This window comes from Brachypodium distachyon, chromosome 4, assembly GCF_000005505.3.
Source record: "Brachypodium distachyon strain Bd21 chromosome 4, Brachypodium_distachyon_v3.0, whole genome shotgun sequence".
NCBI classification, from domain to species: domain Eukaryota; kingdom Viridiplantae; phylum Streptophyta; class Magnoliopsida; order Poales; family Poaceae; genus Brachypodium; species Brachypodium distachyon.
Window position 1 is genome coordinate 4,646,497 of NC_016134.3, and position 13,125 is coordinate 4,659,621.

The following is a 13,125-nucleotide window of genomic DNA, read 5'->3' on the forward strand; positions in this document are numbered from 1 at the left end:
ATCGTGCTGCTGCCTGTGTAGATCGTTGCACTACCCCCTCCTTGAGAGCCAGCATGGGTGAGTTCTGAACTTGTGATGCAGTGCATGAGCGTCCTCCCAGGAAGCAAGCTCCACAGGTAGTCCAGTCCAAGCAATCTTCAACCGTTGGGTTGCAGCATTGCCACGCTTGACAAGGCGAGAGTCCAGCACTCGGAAAGTTGTGACATGAACACACACATCAGTCATCAAATGCAGAGGTAAATCAGGTGTGCTAGTCTGACCTGGAGGAAGGGCCGGCTTCAGCATAGAGACGTGTATCACAGGATGTATTTGGCTCCCTTCAGGCAGTTCCAGTCGATATGCCACTTCTCCAATGCGTTCCAGAATTTTGTATGGACCAAAATACTTGAAAGATAGTTTGTGATTTGCACGACGCCCCAAAGAAAGTTGGACATATGGTTGCATTTTAAGATACACCCAGTCGCCTACCTTGAAACTTCTTTCAGAGCAATTTTTATCTTCCTGATGCTTCATACGTTGCTGAGCACGTAATAGATGGTGCTTAATTAGCACATTGGCCGCAGCTCATTCTTGCATCCAGCCAGCCAAATCAGAATTATGAGCATGTGTCAAAGAATCAACTCCTAGGTGTTTCGGATGATAGCCATATAGAGCAAAGAAAGGAGTTGTATTAATAGCAGAGTGATGAGAAGTATTATACCAATACTCAGCGATTGGTAGTCTGACCATTTCTTGGGACAAGAATGCACCATACATCTTAATAATGTTTCCATGGACTGATTAAGCTTCTCACTTTGGCCATCAGTTTGTGGATGTCTCCCGGAACTCATATTCATTTTTGTGTCAGACAAACGCCACAATTCTTGCCACATGTTGGTGGTGAAAACAGGATCACGATCGGAAACAATGATTTCAGGTAAACCATGGAGACGATATACATGTTGGACATATGCCTGAGCCACACTCAGAGGAGTGTAAGGATGGTTTAGAGGGATGAAATGCCCATATTTGGTGTACCTGTCGATGACAACTAGTATTGTACTGTATGTCTTGCTTTTGGGGAGGCCATCCACAAAGTCCATGCTGATTGTATGCCATGCTTGAGGTGGGATTGGAATAGGGCTAAGTAGACCTGGATTTTTCACATGCTCACTTTTTGCCTGCTGACAGATGGTGCACTGCTTAACATAATGACGAATGTGCTCTTTCATATGCGGCCAAGAGAATAAAGATTTGATGCACTGATAAGTCGCATAGAAGCCAGAGTGCCCATCAATTCCACTAGCATGAAGCGACAACAAAATTGCCTGATGGGCATCACGATTATTACTCAGCCAAACTCTTCCTTTATGACGAATGATGCCAACATGAGGAGAATACCCATTTTTGTTACTGCCTGACAGACTTAACTCAGTGAGTAATTCTTGAGCTCAATTGTCCTTGAGATATCCTTCCTGGATGACTTCTAGCCACTTAGGTGTAGAGATGGAGATGGCGTGTTATTCTTCCTGGAAGGGTAAGCGAGACAAAACATCTGCCACATTATTTTCTTTGCCTTTTTTGTAAACCAGCCTGTACTGTAACCCAAGCAACTTGACAAATGCCTTGTGCTGAATATCAGTAGTGAGTTTCTGATCATTAAGATGCACCAAGCTACGATGATCCGTGGCAATAATGAACTCTGCATGATGTAAATAAGAACTCCATTTGTCAACTGCGTGAAGGATAGCCAAGCATTCCTTTTCATATGTACAGAACCCCTGCGCCCTGGGTCCCAAAGCTTTGCTTAAGTAAGCAACTGGATGTCCTTTCTGCATAAGTACCGCCCCAATCCCAGTTTTACTTGCATCGGTTTCAATAGTGAAAGTTTCTTTGAAATTAGGAAGTGCCAAAACTGGTGCATGCACCATTGCATGTTTCAGCGCCTGAAAGGCCTCCTCCTCGGTACAAGTCCATGCCCAAACTCTATCCTTCTTAAGAAAATATGACAAAGCTCGACGATAATACCATAGTTTTTTTATGAATTTGCGGTATTAACCCGTGAGACCCAAAAATCCTCGGACTTGTTTCACATTGCAGGGGATTGCCCACTCTTTGACAGCCTGAATCTTTGTCGGGTCCGTGCTAACTCCATGGGCACTGATTATGTGGTCCAAGTACTCGAGTTGCGCTTGAGCGAAAGAACACTTGCTCATTTTGAGGAAGAGGTTGTGCTTCTGAAGTAATTCAAAAAACACCTTCAGAAGTTGGACATGGTCTTCCAATGTGGGACTGTAGATGAGAATATCATCAATAAATACCAGAACATATTTGCGAATTTGATCAACAAAAATTTCATTCATCGCAGATTGAAATGTTCCAGGTGCAGTTGTGAGTCCGAACGGCATAACTCGGAACTCATACAATCCCTTGTGAGCACGGAAAGCAGTCTTGTGTTCTTCTCCTTCGACCATTCGTATTTGAGGGTACCCCGATTGTAAATAAAGCTTAGTGAAAAAGGCTGCTCCTGACAATTCATCAAGTAACTCCTCAATAATAGGCATCGGGTACTTGTTTTTCATTGTACTTGCATTTAGGTGTCTATAGTCGACACAGAAACGCCAAGTTCCATCTTTTTTCTTGACAAGTAGTACCGGACTAGCAAAAGAACTAACATTGGGTTGAACTAGACCTTTTTGCAACATCTCATTGATTTGTTTCTCAATCTCTGATTTCTGCATTGGGTTGTACCGGTACGGTTTAATGTTCACCGGCTTGGAGCCAGGCAACAGAGAGATACGATGATCAAACTCCCGATGAGGTGGTATTTGGGCAGGTTCATTGAACACTGCACTATGTGTCGCAATCAGGTGTTGGACAGTTGGTGGGATTGGTGCTGAAACGGGAACAGTGGACTCAATATCCTCCATTTGATTCAACTCAACGATATGGGACACACCTCCAGTTTTCAGCAACCCCTTTAGATGTTTCCCAGAGATAGGAGAACATGGAGTGACAGTGTTACTAAGACCACGTACCGTAATCCGCTTGCCCTTGTGGTGGAACCTCATTGTCTTCTTCTTCCAATTCACCAACATATCACCCAAAGTTTCCAACCAGTTCATGCCAAGAATAAGATCATAAGATTTCAGTGCTAGCACCTTCACATCAGCCACAAATGTTTCCCTCTGCATCCACCACTGAAAATCTAGGATCATCTTGTCACACACCAAGGTGCCGCCGCCGGCAACAGTTACTTGTGCTGTAGCTATTTTTTGAGTGGGTAGTTTGAGTTCCGTGACAAGATCCTCGTTGATAAAACAACTGTTGCTACCCGAGTCCACCAACCATGCCAGTGATGCGAAAACTCTTCTTGCTAGTTGTGCCAGAAGCAGCTTGGAGAGAAATCTTCATGATAGTGTTATCAATTTCTGTTGCTGGTGTGGGTTCGCTGTCAGATTGTTGCACACCATCAGCCCAGTCATCATCAAGTTGTGCCTCAACTAGCTCCTCCAAAACATGAATATGAATCTGCTTGGGGCACTTATGGCCTGGCCCAAACTTCTCCCCGCACTTGAAACATTCCCCCCTGGCTTTGCGTTGTGCTTTGAAGTTATCAAATCGGTCAGAGAACTTGCCCGCGGCTTCAGTTTTCTTTCAATCAGTGAAATCACCCAAGATACCCTGATGTTGGTAAGGCTTGGTGTATTTTCCTTGAAAACCACTACGAGCTTCCACCTTCTTGATGATAGGAGTAGGATCCTCCACCAACAGAGCCTCCTGTGTTTGAGCCAAAGAGAAAGCCGGATCAACAGTTCCAGGTTGTTGTAATTTAATAGCTTTGCAGATTTAAGGCTTTAGCCCCTCTAGGAACCGAATAACAAAGAAGGTTTCATCATATGAATGATTGTACAATAAGACCTTGCGCATGAGTTCCTCAAATATATATGCATAGTCATCAACCGAGGTTACTTGTCTACATGCAAAGAAAGTCTCCATTGTCTTGGTGTACTTGTTGCGGTTGAATTTAGCAAACACGACAACACATAATGCAGCCCATGAATCTATTGTATGCATAGCTTGAAAGGTTTGCAGCCATAAAGAAGCATTGCCCCTAAAATGCATAGTTGAAAAATCTACCCAAAGATGATCTTGAACTTGATACAATCGAAAGTATTTTTCACACTGTTCTTTCCACCATTTAGGATTATCACCATTAAAAGTTGGAAAATCGGATTTAGGCAACCTAGCTCCATGATGTTGTCCAGCAGAACGATTAGCATAATTATCATGTTCATCATCATGGGGAAATAAGTCATTGGTTCCAGGTTGCTCACCCCCAACCAGGGTGTGCCCAGGGGTTCGATCCTCCCCAGTAACACCACCTTGGTGACGCAGTGGAGAACGGTGCCCACTGGGCCGTGAGTTATCCAGTCGCTGGTGTTGCTGAGTCGGTTTCGATGAAGGTGACTGCGTCGTCTCCAAGGTGGTGACACGCTTAGCGAGCCCCTCGACGGCGGATCCCATATCTGACACCTTTTTGTTGGTGTCAGTCGTGGACTGGATGATGCGCTCCAAGGTAGCATCGGTACGCTTGGCACGCTCCTGGAGATCCTGGGTGTTGGTGGTGAGCGTCGACAGGTTGGTGGTGACCTCGGCCAAATGTGTGGCCGTGTCCTTCAAAATGTCCTTGATGCTGGCGAGGTCTGCCTCCGCCATCACCATTCCCTCCGTCAGAGTAGGTTTGTTGGATCGCCCTGTTGCTCCCACCCCGAATCCACTCCCACTTAGCTAGGGTACACGCGAGCGTGTCTTGCGCAGAATCACCGAAGCAATTACACACCCGTTGTCAAAGTTTGATGGTGTGAATCAAGAGAATTGTGGAGACAAACGAAGAACAACCGAACAAATTTTTGGGGATTTTTGAGAAACTGGGATCGAAACGAAGCTCTGATACTAGATGCTACAGACCAAGTAGCACTCCTCGCGTCACGCTGAGGATCGGACCAGGAAGAATCGCAAGATATGAGAATTTGGGGATCAGAGAGCAGAGGAAAGTAGATAGGAGTCACGCCGTTTAGCGTTTGTACATTCATCGATAATCCTCACGCACGCACGCGCCGGTGATATGCGCCCAGCAGGTCGCACACACACGTCAACTTGGGCTCACAACACACTCGGCCCACTAGCGGAAGGCCCAACACTTAATTAGTCAGGATACTCCATCGTGCTGCTGCCTGTGTAGATCGTTGCATCGCCCCCCTCCCTCGCCGGCCTTTCCTATCACCCTCGCACCGCACGCCGCCATCCTGGAAGAGGCCGACCAGAAGGGCTCTGCGTCAAGCAAGGATGCCACTAAAATCAGGAATAAGATGTTGATCGGTGGCCCTGTATTTCTTTCTTTCTTTCTTCGGAATATCTATGTGGGGCACGTGCCTAGCGTAGTCTTACGCAGCGGCGTGCTCCGCACCGTCGGATTAATCGCCACATCTCACCGACTCTCACGGTCTCTCTTTCTTCTTTCTTCTCTCTCCCTCTTACCTCTCCCATTCTCCACCGAGGCACCGACCGAAACCTGCCCCATCTACTCTACCGAGTCCCGACCCGCCACCTGCCACAATCCCCATCGCTGGCAGCCACCACCGCAAATCCACCGGCCGCCGCATCCTCACCCTTGCGCCACACCGGATTTGACAGCACAGTCGACCCTGTGGCAGTACCGGCGGCGATGAGAAATCCCCCCACAGGAGCAGAACCACCCGGGCCTGGCCGCGTGCCCAACCTCCCCAGTCACGGCGAGCGGCGACGCGTGGATGCGGTACTGGCCTTCAGCGCGGTCTCCCCCGCCGCCTCTACCACCGGCGGCGCGTACGGGAGTAGCCCGGATGAGCCGGAGCCGCAGATCCCGCCGCCGGTCACGAGGACCGCGATGAGGAGCTGAGCTTGATGGTCGTGGCGGAGAAAATGAACCTCCATGGCGTGGCGGACCCAGATGGGGCGGTTGATGGCGACGGCGATGATGATGGTGGCTTGGCGACGGCGATGACGATGGTGGCTTGGCGACGGCGATGACGATGGTGGCTTGGCGGCGGCTGATTTGGAGGAGCAGCAAGTCGTGGTAACCCATCTCCTCTCCTTTTTCCCATCTCATCCTCTTCTTTCTCTCCTTCTCATCACTTCCATTCCCTGAGTAGGAAGAAGAAGAAGAGAATGACATACTGAGCGTTGCCGTTTCATGGACGCGCCGAGTGTTCTCCAAGCACGGCCTCTGGTTTAGCTCTCGTCCTCGGACTCATACGTCAGATTTCTGCCGGTTGCGAGGCACACGTGGAGGAGCTTCAGGGTGCTAGCGTTGACTATGTACCTGGGCTGCGGCCGCACGAGTGCTACTCCTACTGCTGCTACCACCGGGGCTCTCCTCGCAACATCCCCATGCTCACTGGTGTGGAGGTGCAGGATGAGGACAGTGACACTCATATGGCTCCCGGATCTCCGCCGTATGCACCGATTTGTTGCTGTTTCTACAGAAGCAAGGGCGGTGGCCGTCATTGGTGAGCTTTTCTGTGAGCAATCCACTTTGTTTTTAGCTGATTAGTTGTTGCTATGTATCTTTGTGTCTGATCCTCGAGATAGGAATGCCCATGAGATAGTTTTTTTTTTATTGCGGTCATGCTTGCAAATTTTGTGTACATAGTTTCCATAGTCTCATGGTAGCACTACAATTTTGGTATCGAACAACCATTGTTATTGTTACCACACAACCATGTAATTCACTTGCATAATCTGGTAATGAAAATAACAAATGACGTGTATGGGACAAACTGATAGTTGTTATAACACAACGCGGCAAGTTCACTCGAATAATATGGCAATTAAAAGTAATAAATTGTGTGTATGGAACAATTCTGGCAATTGTTACAACACAACCTGGCAATTCACTCGGATAATCTGGCAATTAGAAGTAGCAAATTGTGTGTATGAGTATGAACAACTTGACAATTGGTACAACACAACTTGGCAATTTCACTCGGACAATCTGGCAACTAAATTAACATATTCACCAATTAAAGGTAGCAAATTGAGTGTATGGACAACCTGGCAATTTCACTTGGATAATCTGGCAATCAAAGTAGCACAAAATGGCAGTTAAAGATAGCAAATTCAGTGTAACTACTTGGCAATTGTTACAACACAACCTGGCAATTTCACTTGTATAATCTGGCAACTAAAGTAACATAATCTAGCAATTAAAAATAGCAAACTGAGTGTATGAAATGACTTGGAAATTTCGCTCGAGTAATGTGGCAATTAAGGTAACAAAATCTGGCAATTTAAATTAACAAATTGTGTGCATAAAGCAAGCTGGCAACTTCACTCAGATAATCTGGCAATCGAACTAACATAATATGGCAATTAAAGTAATGAATTGCAATCTAAATAACAGTTGAAGTAGTATACCATTTTGTTTTTGTCAAAATGGAAGATATGAGTTTATTTGGACTGATAGTTGCATCATGGGCATGGCAGTGAAAAACATGACAAACTTGTAGCACTGGCACAATCCTTTGTGAGTAGCGACAGTGCAATACTTACACCGTAGCAAGTGTATATTTTTTTATTTTTTGGTTTTTTGTTGAATTGATCCGTCCTGTTTTCGTAGGGTATGGACAACATGCATTTTTTCAGGGGTTGATGGTGACTCACAAGAGGGATCTGATGACTTCTGACGCGAGCACATGGGAGGTCTGACGCAAGCTGGCAAGAAAAGCAGATGGCATCATACGCTAATGCTAGGCTGCAGCCAGGAAGCGGGTGCTGCGCGTGCGCAGCCTAACGGGCGGGTTGCACTAGCGGGCGCCGCTGCAGCCAGCTATGTGGGGAATGCCGTTGTGTAGTTCAGTTCTTTCTTTCTTTCTTGTGCTTTTGGACTACTGCTGAATTTATGCTGCCGCTGATCCTGCTTTTGCTCTCCCCATGGGATTCCGAACCTTAACCTAGCAGGTGAGATCTCAGTAATCTGATAGCAGCATCATGAAATTCAGTTTGAACTTCATGTACTTTGTAGAACGATTACGGCTAGGATTAATGGACAGGGTGTGGCATTAGGGTAAAAAGTTATTCCTTTTAAAGTAAACGCCTAAACTTTTATGTGCCCGCGCACCTTCTAGTCACGACGAGTGCTCACTTTCTCACCCGCTTCCTTATCCACGGGACCACACCACGGGACATCAACTGACCCCCCCTCCCCTCCCTCCCCCTCTCTCTCTCTCTCCCCTCCCTTCTTCCTCCCTGATATCAACGCGCCCCCACCCCCGCTGCCCGCACGCAGTGGCGCGCCTCCTCCCTCCCCGCCGCCGTCGGCACCATCTACCCGTCGCCGCCGCTGCCGCGCCCCCAACCCTCGGTCGATCCCGCCGCCGCGCCCCTAACCCCACCTCCCCAGCCGCCGCCGCCGCCGCGCCCCCCCTGGCTACCCATACCTAAGCCCTGTGAGTCACCCACCAAAACCACCCCTCCGCCGCCCACTCTCTCCCCTGTCAGCGGCCGCCGGCACCCCCCTCCTCCCCCGGCTCTCTTCTCTGCCCTCTCGCCCCAACTTCTGTGCACCATCCCGGCCGATCCGGTGCGTCGTTGGGCTCGATGAGGAACCGGTCCTCTGCGGGCCAGGGTGGGGTCGAAGGGGAGGATGGAGCCGGCCGGCAGTTGGCCGCGTTGCTCGCCTTCCTTCAGCAGCGTCGTTGCTGCTCGCACAGCAGACCCTCGAGCGTCCTTCACCACTCACGCACCTCCTCATCTGCTTCTCCGACTTCGGCCTTTATTCTCGGTTGTTGGATTTGAATTGTGTTCAGTGATTCATGTAAATTCTAGTCGGAGTTACTTTATGATTATGATGGGTGTATTTTCAGTGTATGACAGTACATTTTTTATTTAATTAGATGTCGTTTTCATGTTAAGAGTTACATTGTTGATCTTTTAGGTGTAACTTTCATGTTAAGATTTACTTTGTGGATCTTTTAGATGTAGCTTTCGTGTTAAGAGTTACTTTCTTGATCTTTTAGATGTATTTTCATGTTAAGAGTTACTTTCTTGATCTTTTGGATGTAGTTTTAGTGTTATGAGTTACTTTTATTTACTTTTTAGATGTAGTTGTGATGTTCAAACTTACATCTATTTGTGAGCTTGGAGAAAATAAGTTTTGCTGGCTGTGTGAAATCTCGCAGTAGAGGAGAGGGGTCTCATAGATTAGATGCAACATCTTTCTTGTGTTTACAAGGGTTACTTTTGCTTTAGTAGATAAGAGACTTTTGTTAAAAAAAATGTTCGTTTTGTGTGTATATAACGATAAATTTTCTTGGGATCTAGAGCATTGGTAATTTGTGTTTTTTTTCTCGAGATGTGTTTCATGGTGGGAGCAGAAAGAAAAAAGTGATGGTCTAGTTGTAGCGAAAAGAAAAGGTTTTCTCTTGTACTGTCACGTGCGGGGCCGGGCCCAGCAGCACAGCAGGAGGAGGGGAAAGCATAAAACAGAAACAGAGGAGAAAGACGCGTCGCTACCTTGGTGTCCACGCTAAACCACAATAGCTGTCGTTTTCTGAGTGTGAACGCAATGCGGGACCACAGTAGTTGTCGGAACGCACTTCTTAAGCTATATAGTGCGCGCGCACTATGTAGACGGACCCTAAATACTAGTTCAATCCCACCCTGCAAGTGAGTCATTCTATCTGATGATTGTTTTAAGAGTTGGACTTAACCGAAGAAATAGCTACAGAAATAGGGTTTACCAGTTTAAATATTCTCTTTTCTTAATTCTTATTACCACCGTACATGCCGCCTATTTTCCATGAGAATATTTTATTTTCCAACAGAAAAAGGCCCTGCGTTTCTTAATTCATATGTGTTGAACTGTTGATGTATTGATGGTGTGATTGCAACTAGCCCTCCTTCAAAGGTCCACCAAGGGAGGTGGAATTCTCAGTTTTTTTCCACATGGAACCCTCCAGTGTGCTTCCTTAACAAAAACGTGTGGACTATTGAGTTATCAACGGCCCCTTATTAACAATCTTGCATATATACACGGTCAGTTCATCTGCTTTCTTTAGAGTCCATCCTCGTCCCCCAAGCAGCTCTGCACTCTGCATATTTTCTGTAGAATCTGGTTTTGTTTTGCTTGGTTCTGTGCAACCTCTTCTTTGATTATTGACACAAAATAATTGGCCATGCAGACAGTACAATTGCTTCGTGTGTTTATTATCATCACCCTCTCGTTCATGTTTTTTTACTGCTTCCATCAACAACTTCCTTGTGCCCATGCTATATCTTTACCTAGCTCGACAGCGAAGAACACCAGTTTTTTGGACTACTCAACCATCAGTTTGGGTGGAAACTCTAGCGCTCGTTTATTTCTTCAGAGCAGAAGCAGCTCCAACACCCTGGCTAGTTTTGGTTTGTACAGCACAGATAATTCTTCATTTGTCCTTTGCGTCATGATGACCTACTACTCCAGTGGCTATGCAGATCTTGTTATCGGCCAGCCACAGGTTATCTGGTCTGCGAACCGCAACTTCCCCGTAGGCTGGAATGCCATCCTTTCTTTCACTGGGGATGGTAACTTACTTCTTCACAACAGTGATGGTACCTTGGTATGGTCCCCAGAGACAGCGGGCACCTCTATTGTTGGCGGGTCTCTTGCTGTTGGTATGCGCCTCTATGGTTCAGGAAACCTTGTGCTCTTTGATCGGAACCATTCCTCTGTATGGCAGTCCTTTGACTACCCAACAGACACATTGGTCATTGGGCAGTCACTCTGTGTGGGGGTTAATCTCATCTCCAATGCTTCAGTCACCAGTTGGACATCGGGTCAGGTTAATCTTCATACCCGGCTGAATGGATTACATTTTTACTTCGGCTCTGCTTCTTATTACAAGCAAGTATTCCAACCAACTTCTCTAGGCAATAGTACATCACAATATTGTTATGCATTTGCCAATGGAAGCCTTGGATCTCCCAACCTGCAAATCTTCTCGTTGCCACTCGCAAGGTCATTTCAGTTCATGCGGTTAGAGCTTGATGGGCACCTACGTCTTTATGAAATGGAGGAGGCCACTGTCCGGGTGGTGTTTGATGTGCTAAGCAATGATGTCAAGTTTTGTGATTACCCTATGGCTTGCGGTGAATATGGTGTTTGCATTAATGGCCAGTGTTGTTGTCCCAGCTCAAGCTATTTTAGACTACAAGACGAATGGCATCCAGATGTTGGGTGCATGCCTCTCACCAGTCTGTCCTGCAATCATATGGGCTATCATCAACTTGTACCTATTGGCAACATTTCCTACTTCAGTGATGATAGCTTCCAGTCATTGGCTGCTTCGTTCTCGCAAAAGAAAAAATCATTGGCTACTTCTGCTACAGATGTGTACTGCAAGCAATCTTGCTTGGAAGAGTGTTCTTGCAAAGTTGCGTTGTTTCACTATGACAGCCATGATGGCAATACCGGCTCTTGTTTGCTTTTATCACAGGCATTGCTACTCTCTCAAACTAAGAGTTCTGCTAATCATACTTTGGCGTTTTTCAAAATACAGGGCAGCTTACCACCGAAAAGAAGGACCAGCATTGCAGTTGGTTCGGCAGTCGGGAGTCTTGTTTTATTTTCAATTGCCATCTCAATTTTCATTTGGAGAAAATGTAAGAAAAGGGAAGAAGAAGAAGTGTACTTTGGAGGAATACCTGGAGCACCAACGAGGTTTTCCTATAATGAGTTGAAGATAGCTACAAGGAACTTTTCGATGAAGCTCGGAGTTGGAGGGTTTGGAACTGTTTTCAAAGGTAAAATAGGCAAGGAAACAATTGCTGTCAAACGCTTAGAAGGTGTTGACCAAGGAAAGGATGAGTTCTTAGCAGAGGTTGAGACCATAGGAGGAATTCATCACATTAATCTTGTCAGGTTAGTTGGATTTTGTGCCGAAAAATCCCACAGGCTTCTTGTGTACGAGTACATGAGCAATAGTTCATTGGACAAATGGATATTCCATGCACATCCAGCGTTTACCCTTTCTTGGAAGACAAGGCGTAACATTATCATGGGTATTGCCAAGGGCCTGTCTTATCTCCATGAAGAATGTGAGCAAAGGATTGCTCACCTCGACATCAAGCCCCATAACATTCTCCTGGATGATAAGTTTCAAGCAAAGGTCTCCGATTTTGGATTATCAAAACTAATCAGTAGGGACGAAAGCAAAGTCATGACTCGAATGCGAGGTACGCGTGGATATCTTGCACCTGAGTGGCTAGGTTCAAAGATCACCGAGAAGGTAGACATATACAGCTTTGGGATCGTGATAGTCGAAATCATATGCGGGCGGGAGAACCTGGATGAGTCACAGCCAGAAGAGCGAATTCACCTGATAAGCCTTCTTCAAGAAAAGGCTAGGTCCGGACAGTTGCTTGATCTCGTGGACAGCAGCAGCAACGACATGCAGTTTCACCTGGAGGAGGTCAGGGAAATGATGGAGCTTGCAATGTGGTGCTTACAGGTTGATAGCAGCAAAAGGCCTCTGATGTCAACTGTTGCCAAGGTGCTGGAAGGTGCCATGGCTTTAGAGGCCACACCTAACTATGATCTTGTTGCTAATTATGAACCAAACCATGCAAATGTTTCGGGGCAAATTTGTTCATACCTGCCTTCGGCAACACATCTGTCTGGACCTAGGTGATATATAATTAGCTCCCTTTCCAAATACACCAATGGCGTGTCCTATCTCTATTTTTACATTCTCATGTGTTCTCTAGCTATGAGCTTGCAGGCCCCGGTTTCTAAAATCATTCTGTTGAATATGAAGTTCACCATTTTGTTAAACCATCGCCTGTATTTAGTACCAAATATTGTAGCTTGTTCGTGTAACAACTGCATTATAGAAATGTATTAGTTCAGTACCCACTTTCCAAATGGATTGTGTTTAAATCTCATGCCATTTCCACCACCGTCTTGTTATTTAAGCTTAAACCCGGCGGATATTTGTTTCATTCCTTGGGCAATTTCTGTTGCATTTTTATCTCCTGGTGACACACACAGGCAGTCCGTGCTATGTACATTACCAATTGGTTGCAGATTAGCGAAGCATGTTTTTCAGCCAATTCTCTCTGCTGGGA

General features: G+C 46.3%; 1 protein-coding gene across 1 annotated transcript; it reads left to right on the top strand.

Moving 5' to 3' along the window:
- Nucleotides 1-8,290: 8,290 nt before the first annotated feature.
- LOC100834425 (G-type lectin S-receptor-like serine/threonine-protein kinase SD2-5) lies at nucleotides 8,291-12,832 on the top strand. The gene has a single exon (XM_003575406.4). The coding sequence runs from the start codon at nucleotides 10,197-10,199 to the stop codon at nucleotides 12,687-12,689; it is 2,493 nt and encodes an 830-aa protein (XP_003575454.2). The 5' UTR covers nucleotides 8,291-10,196; the 3' UTR covers nucleotides 12,690-12,832.
- The last annotated feature ends 293 nt before the right edge of the window (nucleotides 12,833-13,125 follow it).

Coding starts and splice junctions, on each gene's coding strand:
- LOC100834425 (XM_003575406.4), top strand. CDS start 10,197: ATGCAGACAGTACAATTGCTTCGTGTGTTTATTATCATCACCCTCTCG.